The 14,387-nt window shown below is 40.3% G+C and overlaps 1 protein-coding gene across 1 annotated transcript; it reads right to left on the reverse strand.

Moving 5' to 3' along the window:
* Positions 1 to 1,628: 1,628 nt before the first annotated feature.
* On the reverse strand, positions 1,629 to 13,935 carry GTPBP4 (GTP binding protein 4; the record flags this gene model as incomplete). The annotated part of the gene is made up of 17 exons (XM_082015348.1): positions 1,629 to 1,848; positions 2,378 to 2,512; positions 3,662 to 3,727; positions 4,586 to 4,783; positions 5,674 to 5,774; positions 6,374 to 6,425; positions 6,534 to 6,611; positions 6,873 to 6,983; positions 7,434 to 7,523; positions 9,237 to 9,302; positions 9,384 to 9,575; positions 10,096 to 10,188; positions 10,569 to 10,669; positions 11,277 to 11,413; positions 11,491 to 11,594; positions 12,882 to 13,052; positions 13,888 to 13,935. The coding sequence occupies 17 exons, from the start codon at positions 13,933 to 13,935 to the stop codon at positions 1,696 to 1,698; spliced, it is 1,896 nt and encodes a 631-aa protein (XP_081871474.1). The 3' UTR covers positions 1,629 to 1,695.
* Between the last annotated feature and the right edge of the window lie 452 nt (positions 13,936 to 14,387).

Here is a 14,387-nt window from a genome sequence, read left to right on the forward strand (position 1 = left end):
GATGTTTTTCATACCACTCCGTCTCCTTGCATATAACAGAGTTGTAACTAGTCTGCATCTGGTTCCAAGCCGAAACAAATGTTTTCCAGTGCTTTGGGTGTTTCTCACCCCAGTCGGGATGGCAGCACTGAAGCTCCTGCACGCCAGCGCCTCCAGTGGTTCAACACATACAAGTTTTAAAGCAGAGTTCGTTGCATGTTGACCTGAACTGATGTATTTGTCTTGAAGCAAATAATAGTGGGTGAGGGAACAGGAACACAATGTAACAGCTCTTTTTAATTCAGTGCAATCAGCCACATTACTTGAGTAGTAGAGTGCTTTTCAAATACTTTTAAAATACAAGATTATCTTAAATATTATGATTAAAATACCTAACCTAAAACCTTGACTGTTGTTTTCTTTACCAACTTTGAGCCACATGGAGAATAATCTCTGTTATTACTACACTATAAACACCACCATGCCTATTAGATGTCACAAAAGTGGCATGATGGGGGTAGCAGGGCATAGATTTATTTTCACAAAGTTCTACTTTTCTAGTTCAAATGGCCAGGTTGGAGCAAAAGCTGGCAAAGCATATCCTGAAGTAGAAATAATGTACAGGAAGTGTTGCTAAACAGTTATTCAAAATCCCTTAGAAGTTCTTCTTGACATTCAACTTCTTTGCAGCATTGCAGTATGTTTTTAATACCAAATTTATTAAACTAAGTAGATCAGGGAAGCAATATGGATTTATACATAATGCTCCAATAACGCTGAAGTTGGCATCTGAACACTATTCTTACCCTGTTGTATTTAAACATGGTTTAAAAAAAAATACTAGGGATTCTTCCCCCTTACCTTTTTGGGTTTTTGTTTAACACGCATAGTTCATTGGATTCTAGTTTAATCTTTACAACTGTGCATTTGAAGTGTATTGTTCAGGCATTTACAATGCATAGTTTTACTAACCTCTAGATAAGTCCTACCTTGTTCTTGACAATACTTGATCCTCACTTTCTACATACCTGAACTACTACTACTACTACCTTCCCTGCCCATGCTGTTTGAGGTTATTACAGATGGCAGGTCAGTCCTGGAACTGCAATTCTTCCTCCAGCTCCCATCACCGTTCAGCTTCATGAACTACCAGTGTCTCCCCTCCACCCAAGGCCGGTTCAGCACACAAACACTAGCTTCAGGCAGCACCTGTCAGTCTCCCCTTCCCTCCCCACCACTTTGCCTTCACCCGCAACATAAACTCACCACTCACTATATATACATCAGAGAATTAACTTGCGCACAGAAAACCAAACCTTAATGATGCTGTACCTTGCAAAGCTGTGCATTTTTAATTTTAATGGCAGCTTCCTTAACAAATACTTTGCAGTTCTAGGTTTAACCTCATTTTAAATCTAGTTCTACATAGAACTTCAAATGCTTTACTGCTAAAGGTCGGTAGGACGAAAATGGAACAAAGTGGTATTTTCAATGTTTATTTAGAAATGGTTTCTGCACTGGTATCGACAAATTTCTCATGGTATTACCTGGAACTGCAAGATCAAAGTATCAGAACTTTATCTGAGCTTCAAGTTGTCCTAACCACTAACACAAACCACACACCTTTTAAACACTCTATATTACTAAAAAGGAAGACAGGACTAGAAATTAGTTTTAATAAACTTCGTTTTCATTAGCTTTAATTCAGAAGACTGCTTATCTTCTCTGTGTTTTACCAGATTTTCTCTTTCCAGCCAGCAGATGTTTTGGCTTCAAGTCAAATATGTGTCTGTCCGACTCTCCTTTCTTGCCCAGGCGATTCATTTTCTTCTGAGCTTTCTTTGCCATAGTCTTGACCTTCTTCACCATCTATTTAAGAACACACATACACATGCAGAGTAACTTCCTCAGTACCTCGGGTAACCAGCTCTTCTTTTTAAAAAAACACTAATCTAGATTACTGTAACAAGGACATGAACTAGCGCCCAACACAGGCCACCATCTGCGCCTCTGGAACAGCATCACTGCAAGCAACACTAACCCTCCTTAGCAGAACTCTTCTTTTTCCAGTACACTAACAATGTGACAGCGCTATCCCCGCAGTTCCTAACTTACTAAAGATGGAACTCCACAGCTTGTAGAACTCTTCCTTCATACTTGCATTTAGACAAGAATTTAAAATGTAATTTCTTAGTCTGTATCATTACAACTTATTTTTAAGAATGAACTAGGCATTTCTGAAGTATAAAGAGTTCAAACGAACAGAAGATGAAGCTGCAAAGAGAAGAAAGATGAACTCTGGACAAACATAACCAGCCTAGCAGGAAGTTTCCCAGAAGCTGGTTTAAGTACAATCATGTTGTTTTAATTGCTATAAAGGTAAATAATTTCAACAAACCTTTTCATCACGAAGACCAGAAACATCCCGTGGTGTGCGAGAGCAGCTGCGACTGCGTGCCACTGATTTAGGGGTTTCAGACTCATCACGTTTACGTTTCCTTGTAACACTACGGGATCTTCTCACATAATGTGCCTGAAATTCAAATCGTCACTTTATTTACTAAAAACAGAAACAATCATCTCAGACATGCTCCATTTCTAGTTAGACTAATAGGAAAAAACAGGAAGTGGACTGTTGTGACACATTAGATGTGTTACTCCATAGTATTCCATGAAGACCTGGTCAACTGCTGGGCATTGCCTTTCTGTCCTGCAGTAATACTCCAATTTTGGTGAACATTAGCATGTTCTTCTCACAATTATTAACTCCAGTTTTCTGACATTTTTCTGAGCAGATTCATAAGTAATGGATAAAAAGACACAAGACAAATTAATAGATAGCAATAGTGAAACAATTTTGCGACAGCAAAAAAGCAATGAAGAAACCTACCAAGATTAGTGTCCTGTTTACAGGACAAAGCCCTAAAGAGTTTCAGACATGAAGACATACCATCCGACAGTGTAAGTATTAAACTCCTCTGCACTGAGATCACTCCTAAATCAACATGGCATATCAGCTCTGAGAAGCATCAATGCTTGCTTCAGATGTGTAGTGTTGACATTCCTTGCTTCCTAACTCTTTGTTTAGTGAAAGAATTGGAGGTCTCAAGATCTAGATAGCCATAATACTCCTGTATTTGCTGTACAGAATGGATTTTTTTTTTGTCTCTGATAAAATTAAATGTCTCCCAAAGGCAAGTTTATGTTTGAAGTACTTTAGCTGTCTTACATCTCAAGATGCCAGTTGCCCTCAAAAACTTCAATGACAACTCACAGAATTAATGAACGGTAAAAAGATAGGCCCCACCTGTCATTATTACTATTTCTGACGTAGTAGTGTCTTATCCAACAAAGCAGACTTGAAAATGAAGTAGTACGTTTAGCCAAACACCATTCTTCAATCCTATACAAATTCTAAGAGTTCTAACAGAAAGCAGTGCATATATGCATGTGATTCTTGATAAACATTTATTTTTTCAGCATACCCAACATGTTTTGATCACGTCACTCAAAAATTCCAGTACCAATTGCCTCATCTGAGTTTCCTATTTTCTCCTCAATAGATCCCACCTCTCTCTCGTGCCAACACTAAAAGACATTTCAAATATGCTCAAAGAAATTTAGCATGTTATGAAATTGATCCCTTTTAGATATACATTGTGTTTAATTAGCAAAAACTTACATCATCTTTATTAGTCATGTCGAGTCCAAGATCAGTCATTTCCTTCTCTAGCACCTTCCGCTGGACCTGAAAAAAGACAGTTAAGAAAACATGTTTCTTTCAACAAAGTATGGTTCCATCATATATGAGCCCATTATATTCACCGCGTATTTATTCCTTTGGCACACCCCAAAAGCAGATGATGAAAGTTGTAATTTCACATCTCATTTATTGCAACATGATTCTCTCCACCCATGAATTCTTTCTTCACAGGACTGTAGTGTCCCAGCATACCCTAAAGATCTTTCAAATAGTTGCCTTTTTGGGGGGAAGGTGACAAAGAAAGGTATTTCAGTCAGAAATACTTCCTTCTCTCCCAAAAGGCACACACTTTGGGGAAGATAAGAAATACTGGGTTCAAAATCAGCAAGATTCGTTTTCTCAAAATGTCTAGTTTGTCATCCTGCAATAGTCTTGGACTGGTCACAAGAGATTCTGACATTAGAAAGTATGATACCTAGCTTCCAAAAAGAAATACATACAATCTTTTCCAGGATAGGGAGGGCTCCATAACAAATCTTACATAATTTTAAGTATGAAATTCTCCTAATTCTTTGTGTTAACAACAACAACAATAAAGTATGATGCAGCAATCCAATTAAATGAGCTGAACGGCATCCTTCAAAACATTTTCTGCAATATATAATTTTACAAAAGACTCATTTGCGTGACACAAAACAAAAAGGGCTAGTGTCACTCATTTGGTTTGGCCTCCAGAACTAAGTAGTGACCACAACTCCCAGGAGCACAGAAGGAAGCAAGAAGCAAGGGAGAGGGCCAAACATGAGAAAAAGTGATCAGTTCCACTACCCAATAGTGTTTTATGTTTTCATAAAGTTATTACACATCAGCAAGATTTTACTACAGAATATGTTCTATACTTGCCTTCTTAGCTGTTCTAGGCATCCTCGGACCTCGAGTATCTTTCTCCTTTGACTGCAGAATTTTCAGTTTCTTCTTTTCTCGGATCTGTTGTGCCAACTGTCGGATTTCCATCATTTCTTCATCTTCGCTTTCTGGTTCACTGTCATATTCTCCAGCAGCTTCTCTCAGCTCTTCCTCTTTCTCTAACTCTTCCAGTTTCTTAGATTTTGAAGAGATGAAATGAAAATGAAGATGCTCATGAAATCCTTGACTTAAAATCCTCAGCATTATATTTTTGCATGGCCCAGGGCCATGACAGCACGCAGACGCTTCAGGGAAGGAACTACATGACTACATTATCATTACCCCTCCAGCCACACTTAATACAGCTGGTGATAAAGATTACAGTGAACCTATGGGGCACACTATTAGGCAGACTTATTTGATCACATCACATTACAGCTTGCCTGTATTTGTGTGACTGCCCTGAAGCTGCCCACTGCGTGAATGCAGATGTACTATACTGTGAACTGTGCTAGCTGTGCCTTTTCTGGAAACACACTTTTAAAAAAAACCTCTTTCTACCTTTAGCATGAGTCTGGAAAAACAGCGATTCAGATGAATCCACCTGCATAACAGGCAGGCTCCATAGTCTGCACTCACTACTTCTTAAAAAGCAGCAAAAAATAAGAACTGTGCTTGTTATTAAATAAAAATGGAGAATTCAGTCCATTTCCATTAACATCATACATCAGCAGATATAAATTTGATGGTGAATTTCATATTATTAATAATACGTAGAGTTTGACAGCTACGTTCCTGCTGGCTGTAGTCAAAGAATGAAGAAATATAATTTCTCCTGCAAGCCTCATATTTTAGGATGGAAAAGATAAGATCACCACCATTCTGACAAGGTAAAGCAATTTTCCATTCTTCTAAAATTCTGTCCTTGGATCATTGAGAAAACAGTATCTTTTCCCATGGAAAGTGCAGACAATGTAAAAGAATCATGAAATACTGGTTTTAATCTACAAATACAGTAATTTACACTAAACAAATACAGGGATAAAGAGGCAAGAAAAGTGTAAAAAGAATAACGGAAAACTCACTCTCATTATATCCGGATCAATGTAGTCAAGTATATTATGACCTTCCCATATCTCGGGTATCTTATCATATTTTTCAGATGAATTCATTAAGTCCCAGTATTCTTAAGAATGTAACAAAAAAGAAAGAGACAAAAATAATTTCAAAGAATGTTCAATGACAGAAAATACCACTCAGATCACAATTTAAAAAGTGCCGTATCCCTAAATGGCAAGGATTTGGTAGCATCTCCGACATATTCACAAATACTCTTGACCTCCTTCCTATTGCCAAATACTGTTCAATAAGGACACAATCCACTGCCAAGCCATAATAAGCAAGAGATATCCAGCTGAACAGAATACATGCAGTCTCTCTCACATTGATACTTTCTTAACAAAGCATCAGGAATTAATGAGATAGCACAACACTAAATGGAAAGGAAAAAACACTGGAATCATCAGACCAGTCATTATAGGTCTGTGACTCCAAGACGGGAAACAACTGAGTGACATTACAAAACAAAGACAGTCGCTGAAGATCACCAGTTCTGGAGCAGAAGTAAAGGCTAGTATGCAATAACATGATGGCATTGGTACTTAACTGAAAGGAGTCAAGTTTAGGTATTCTCCCTTTAAGACTGAAACAGCCAAACTTTACTGCTTAATAATAATAGTACTGATTCTTATCATATTTAATTCGTATATTAAGTATAATACTTACTCTGAAGATCCAAAACGTAATCATCTCCCATTTCAAGTTCAAGATCTCTCTCCTGCAAAGACACACACGGCTTTATATACCATCTAATTTAAAACCTATGCGTTAATAGAGCAAATTTAAAATCCATCTGCTGATTTCCTAAGTAAGAGATGCCACTTACCAATTTCCTCCTGGGTGTGTCTACTTCCATGCGTTTCTTACGCGCTACTGCTCCCTCAGGTATAAAAGGCAGCCGCTCCTGAAATTAATGCAACAATCCACCCCAATAAAAAAAGGGAAAAAAGTTTCAATCCATATTTTATAACGCTATAGATCACCACTGCAGAGTAATTATTTCTAAAGAATACAAAATCCCAAGATGACTCTCCCACCAGCAGTTGCAGATAAAAACTAAGCAAATTTCATCATATTAATCTGTTCACATGTTAAGATGAGAGAATTCTTATCCTACTTAAGAAGTACTGGGAAATAACACTAAAAAGGTGTAAACATAGCCTACCTTGTTATCTCTTTTGGTTGGCATGGCCAAGTGTAATCTATTCAATACTTCATTCACTTTATTTCCTTTCATTTTAGTATCAACACGATGGGCTAACAGTCTGTCACAGGCCTGAAAGCACACATGGCAACATTAGGTAAGGAATGAAGCCTTCCTCATACAACAAATGGCACAGTAGGCTTTCAATTCCAAATATCTAGCTTCACATCTCATCTTCTTTCTAATCTCCCATATCCCTAGCTCTTACAAAAGCACTGAATTATTTTATATAAAAATATTATGGAAAGATACATACAATTTTTTTTTTTTTTTTTTACAATGAGCTGACAATAACAGAAAGCAACAGGACTCAGAAAAAACTCACCATATTTTTTTTTAAATTATGATTTGTATTAGACATACTTTTCCATTTGGAAGTCCACTGAGGCTCAACAGGCTATAAAAGGATAACAGGCTTAAAGTTTACACTATAATGCACAGTTTGACTGAGATTAAATTCATACAAATGAGGCAAAATGTTAGCTGTCCATTTGGAATTAAATTGAGAGAAAAGAGACTTACCTCTGTTTTAACTTGGATTACACCTTCTTCTGTTAGAGTACTTGTCTCTATTACAGAAAACCCTTCTGCTTCAAAAGTTTCAAATATTTTCTAAAACAGAAACATTATCTCAAAGAATTATATCCTGCCCATTTCTTAATACACCAATACATTATGAACAGAAATCTCAATCCAGTATCAACACATGCAACTTGTTACTATTTTATTAGAATGGATTTCTAAAAAGATGACAGAAACTTTACAACTACAGTTCTATTTAATCTATTTCTTCTTTTGAAAGTAGTTATTTGCTTCTAAAAAGGCACCTATAAATAACCCATAAGGAAAACAAAACAGAAAAAGAGTGAGAAACACAAATTCTATGTGTCCTTGAACTTGTAGATACAAAAGAATTAGTGCTGCATATACATGTGTCGCCCAGTGGGACCTTCTCTGCAACTGTTCAGCAACATCTCTCGGTCTAGCACTCATCGACTCTGAATCCTTACTGAAATAATCACTGAACAAGGCTCAGCAGTCTTACTTCCAACTACAGCAGTAACTGAAAGTTCTCACAGCGTCAGAGATTTCTGAAACCACTAAGGACTTGCCTCTGTTTGGCATTTATTCCAGCAAGGATATACATAAGACAGTACTTAGAAAGATACGGGTCAAGACCTGGAAAACTACTTTCCATTACACTATTCACAGAATCACTAAGGTTGGAAAGGACCTTCAAGATCATCAAGTCCAACCATTAATCCAGCGCCACCATGTCCCCTAAACCATGTCCTGAAGCACCACATCCACACGTTTTTTTGAACACTTCCAGAGATGGTGACTCTACCACCTCCCTGGGCAGCCTGTTCCAATGCCTGACCACTCTCTCGGTAAAGAAATTTTTCCTAATATCCAGTCTAAACCACCCCTGGTGCAACTTGAGGCCGTTTCCTCTTGTCCTATCACTGGTTACTTGGGAGAAGAGGCCAACACCCACCTCACCACAACCCCCTTTCAGGTAGTTGTAGAGAGCGATAAGGTCTCCCCTCAGCCTCCTCTTCTCCAGACTAAACAACCCCAGTTCCCTCAGCCGCTCCTCAGAAGACTTGTGCTCCAGACCCCTCACCAGCTTTGCTGCCCTTCTTTGGACATGCTCCAGCACCTCAGCATCCTTCTTGTAGTGAGGGGCCCAAAACTGAACACAGTATTCAAGCTGCAGCCTCACCAGTGCCGAGTACAGGGGCACGATCACTTCCCTACTCCTGCTGGCCACACTGTTTCTGATACAGGCCAGGACACTGTTGGCCTTCTCGGCCACCTGGGCACACTGGTGGCTCATATACAGCCAGCTGTCAACCAGCACCCCCAGGTCCTTTTCCGCCGGGCAGCTCTCCAGCCACTCCTCCCCAAGCCTGTAGCATTGCATGAGGTTGTTGTGGCCGAAGTGCAGGACCCTGCACTTGGCCTTATTAAACCTCACACAGTTGACCTCTGCCCATTGATCCAGCCTGTCCAGATCCCTCTGCAGAGCCCTCCTACCCTCCAGCACATAACACTCCCACCCAACTTGGTGTCATCTGCAAACTTACTGAGGGAGCACTTGATCCCCTCATCCAGATCATCAATAAAGATATTGAACAAGACTGGCCCCACAACCAAGCCCTAGGGAACTCCGCTTGTGACCGGCTGCCAGCCGGATTTATTCAATAGTTACACATAGAAATGGTCATGTAAAAGTTTTTGCCCACTACAAATGCTATCCATCCACAACACTTGCGCATAATATTTTTGTAAAAGTCAGAAGAAAGGGAGAAGTAGTCTAACCTGACTTTCTTCAGGAAGTTCTGCAATCCTCTTCACATCACATTTGTTTGCAACAATTATAAGTGGCTAAGAAAAAAAAAAAAAGAACCGTAAGTCAAGTTAGCATGTTATAAAAACCTGGGACTTAATAATGTAAACCAAACCTACCTTGTTAGCAAACAACGGCTTAATATTTCTGAAGAGCTCTACTTGTTCCTCCAGGCTATGCCCACACTGCTCAGACACATCCATCACATAAAGCACAGCAGCACGAAGATGTGCAAGTGCAGTTATAGCCTGCATCTCGATGGTGTTCCTATCCTCCAAAGGATGATCCAAAATACCAGGAGTATCTACCACCTAAAACAAACATAATTAAGTCAGGCCATATTACAGGATAATTGACACACTATTTCAGTATATGTGCCTGATTTCTGGTCAATATTGTCTTTTTTAAGACAGCAATACTCTTTCCTTTCAGTCCTAAATAAGACTGTAAACTCAGCCAAATTGAGAATGTGAAAATGGAGTAATGGGAGAAGACTGAGGTTTCAAAATAACCAATGCTCCAAGTATTGAACAAGTAGGGAAAGCCCTGCCCCAGCCTGGCCCAGCATTTGATAGTGATTAAAACTGAGTTGGCTTTAGCCAGTAATTCCATTTCTGTTCTTCCCTCAATTTGAAAACACACCCATAGATGTACACTTTTAGAACAGATTTTGACCACTGCCCTCATTTGGCACACTGTACCTTGCACAGCAACTCTCAGGCATAGCATGTCTCATCATGAGACAAAACTGCAACTCACATTGCAAAATGGCAAATCAGATTATAGCCAGTTAATTCTTTAAAGAAAATGCAAAATAGTAACAGTTCTTACCTGCCAGCGCAGATACTTATAATCCGTATGTCCCACAAAGAGAGATTTTGTGGTAAAGGCATAAGGCTGCACTTCTACATCTGCTCTTGTAACCTTAAAACAAGATTTATTCAGACACATTTACTGAATGTTTCCTGAACTTGCAAGCAGTAGATCATAATTATAATACACTTCCTTTGCTACAAAAAAAAAGCTAAAAAAGCTTATTCTGGCTTCTCTGCAAGAATTTACCTATCAGAAAAATACGTTAATGGCACACATTCTATTTTGGAAAATGTAACAGTTTTCAAGAGCGAAATCTATTGTAATTTTCCATTTATCCCTCCAGGAATTTCACTCAATCTCTACTCACACGTTTGAATTTGCTACTGCTTACATCAGACAGTGCCATAATATCATCATGTTGTTTCAATGTTACCTTATTTTAATTAAATCGTATCTCACTATTATTTTTGAAAAAAACATTCACATACCTTATTTATAAAGCTAGATTTTCCAACATTTGGGTAGCCACACAACAGAAGAGTTCGTGTATTGGGATCAATGGTTGGCAAACGAGACAGATGTTGTCGCACTAAAATGTCGAAAAGACTTTTTAAATATTTGCGATAATTTAACTTCTACTGAAATGGAATAAAAATTCCTATGCTCAATTGTTTATGTACAAATTAATAACTTTTCCAACATTGTAATTTGATTGATCCTTTATGAAAACATGTAATAGCTTGTAAACTCCACCAGTGTCTACATACAACAAAAAAAACCTTATTAATTAATTTAAAAATTAAGACCACTGTCTTTTAACCCCATCAGATCAGGCAACATAACCTGAAGGAAGAATAAGCCTGAAGTAAGGAGTAATGTTTGGAAAATGTTTATCCCTATTTTTCAAATACATCAGTGAAATAAAGATAAATAAAGGCATGGCTGTGACTTTTAAGCAAAGAGTAACATTTACAACTGTTAGTAATACCATAAAATTTAAAGGCTTTTCAAAGAGAAAACTATTTAGTTAAAAAATAAATTCGAAGTATCTGGGGACTTCGAAACTATTTCTGTGTTTCTTGGGTCTATATTCTCTATTAAACACATTCTTCTAACTGTTTTAAGTGTTATTAAGTGTAAGAATAAATCTTACATCCAATTCACATGCCTTATTTTAGCCAATTTATAACACAAACCTTGCTCCAAATATTCCAAGCTTTGTTTCTGTCTTTTGATAATCGTGCACATTCGTCCCAGAGCAGCACGTTTCAGCTGTTTGCAGCGGTAAAGGGAATCACCGTATTTCATCAGTCGCACATAGTCTTTAGCAACACTGTGGAGACAAGATATAAGAATTTAGCCAACAATTAACCAGAGAGGTACAAAATCGAAGAAATTACTGTCCCTTACTTGTCAATCAGATTCTTGGCAATATTAATCTGTCCCAAAGCCAGCTTGTAGTGATCTTTGTCATAGAGAACATTCATCAAATCTGCATAAAAAGGATGAATATCCTAAAACAAAAGCATAAAATAAAATTAAGCCTAATATTTTCTGTCTTTAAGATGACTATTTCCTGGCAACTATATAAGTTCTTTTTTTTTTTCCCAGTACAGGAACACAAATTACAATACAAGCCAAACTGTTTTCATTACTCTCTTACTTAAGAAAAATAATCCGCTTCATCATTGAATACATAAATCTTAACCTCTCTGAATTTCTTCTGCAAATACATCTTGGACTCATTCATACAGAGTTTCCATTTCATCTTTTGCTTTGTACAATAATCCGTATTACAACTTTGAAGACTTTTTTTTTTTAAATAAGGAAACTGCAAGAAGCCTGCAGAAGTAGTTTCTAACAGAAAACTCTATATCGGAAACACAGCACCAATATCAATTCCCCTCTTTTTCCGAGTGCTAGATTAAATTCTGTGTAAGACTGGGTAAGAAAGGTTTCTTCAATGCCCAAATAAATCCTTCAGCTTTCCAAGGAAGCAGCATCTTCAGTTCAAATCTTTTAAACAAAATATTTCATCTATTTATGTACTTTCAGAAATTTCATCATGTGATGATAAACACAATACAGAAGATATTTGTAGGAATTCTGCAGTAACACTCACTGGATATGAAAACATCAGCAAAAAATACGGTTGCAGGTCAACAACTTAAGCATGAGCAGAAAACTGCCTATAAAAAGGTCCCACTGGACATGCGGATCCAGGTGCAGTTGTTGGGAAGTTAAGACTATGTGCGTCTTGTCAGAGTCTGTTTCCAACACCATCCTTTACGGGGTCAAGAACAATGTTTATGCTATCAAAGTAACTTCTGAAGAACTGAAGATGGGAAGCAAGGTGATATATTTGGATATTTCTTACTTCCTGCAAATATTTTCTAGGGAAGCCTAACCATAAGCACAATTTATATACACATCCACAGAGAAGAAATGAGCAGAAACAACATAGTTAAAAAAAAACAAATATACTTTCTCTTCACTCAACAGCAACTTCGGGCAAATATATTTCATCAGCTAAAACCTTGTAAAACTCATTCTTCAATGACCACCCATGGGCACAATTTAGACCCTTCTTAGCAGGAAGATACTATTTTTGCAGGACAAGTTTGCCTAAAATTACTCCCAGTAAAATCTACTGTGAATCAGGCAAAATCATCTATACAGTGAACGAACAAGATGTTGCTCAGGCCAAAATAAACTTGAATACAACAAACAGGCTGTTGAAGAAGTACTCCTGTAAGCCATGAAAGCAAAGTTCCTTTATGACCAAACAACAAAACACTTACATCTAATTTGGGGAAATCTGTTAAGATCTGAGTGAGCCTATCATGATAATTTTGCTGAGTATATTTGACTTTTCGCATGTAAAAATGTCGAATCCGATGGATTTGATAATGCTTATGAATGACAGTTGGAGTCTTCCGCTGAGTCTTTGACAAAGTCAGATCTATGAAGTCCTGCAATCAAAGAAACATTAATTACACAAATGGTTAAGTTCTAAAAAAGGTGTGAGGCATTAATTTCATTCTGGCGGAGAGGCATGCAGACCAGTTAAGCACATCCACGTCACACATGGTTTGCAACCATAAGTTTTAGGACAAAACACCTGAACGACGGGCTCCCATCTCCAGGTACTACGCAGTTTGCACATTCCCTCTCCGGTTTTTGTGTCAATTAACTGCCGGGTGTCCCCCCGTCCACCTCTGCCACAGCAGCGGCTCGGCAGCCACCGCCGCTCCACCGCAGCCCAAGGCCCGAGGCGGTCGGCAGGCCCATCCCCCGCCGCGCCGAGCGGTGCAGCACAGCACACCCGAGCCCCGCGAGGAGCTCCGCGCACCAGGCCTTCCACCAACGCTCCTTCGTTAGACGAGAGAACTTCATTCAGCACGAGTGCGCAGCGATTAGGCTAAGCGTGACACGCGTTTGGAAGACGGGAGGGTTTTTTGGGGGGGCCACCCCCACACCCCCGCAGGGCTGAGGAAAAGAGCAGCCCCAGGATCCCTCCTCGGCGGCTGTGCCCCTCTCTGACAGGACTCCCCGCTCCGTGTGTCCCCCCGCCACTCTACATGGTACAGGCCGCCAGGTCCAGAAGTACTAGCCCAGGGCGAGTCCACGAGTCCCGAGGTAGGGGGAGGAGGAGGAGGCGAAGGCCGAGGCCACGCCGGCAGCGCGAGGGGTGGAAGAGGGGAAGGGGTAGCGCCCTCCACACGCGCAGAACGAGCCACCCCCTCGCGGGAGGATCTCGCTCCGCGTTGAAGGACGGGGAGGGGGGCGCAGAAGCGACGCCCGTACCTTGGCGGACGGCACCACCGTGATCTTCTTGAAGTTGTAGAGCGCCATGCCGCTGCCGCTGCCGCCGGAAGAGGGAGCGCCGCCGCCCCTCTCGCGAGAGCCCCGCTCTTCCGCCCGGGGGGGCGGGGCCGGGTCCAGGAGGGACGGGCGACGTGCGCCCCGCGGCCGCCGGCGGGCTCTGGGGCGGGGTGGGGCGGGGTGGGGCGGGGCCGGCCCCGGGCCCCGGGCCCCGGCCCCCGGCGTTTGGGCTCTCCCGGCCGGCGTGGGCCCGGTGCTGCGCGGCTTCTGGCCGGACCCTGCAGTGGGGAGGAACGCACTGGGTTAAATTGGGATCTTCCCGGAGAAGGGCCAGCTGTGGGGGGCTGACCCTGGCTGGACACCATGTGCCCATAAAAGCGGCTCTGTCACTGCCCTGCTCAGCTGCACAGGGGAGAGAAAATACAACTAAAGGCTCGTGGGTCGAGACAAGGACGAGGAGAGATCACTCACCCATTACTGTC

Source organism: Phaethon aethereus (assembly GCF_964289735.1).
Source record: "Phaethon aethereus genome assembly, chromosome: 2".
NCBI classification, from domain to species: domain Eukaryota; kingdom Metazoa; phylum Chordata; class Aves; order Phaethontiformes; family Phaethontidae; genus Phaethon; species Phaethon aethereus.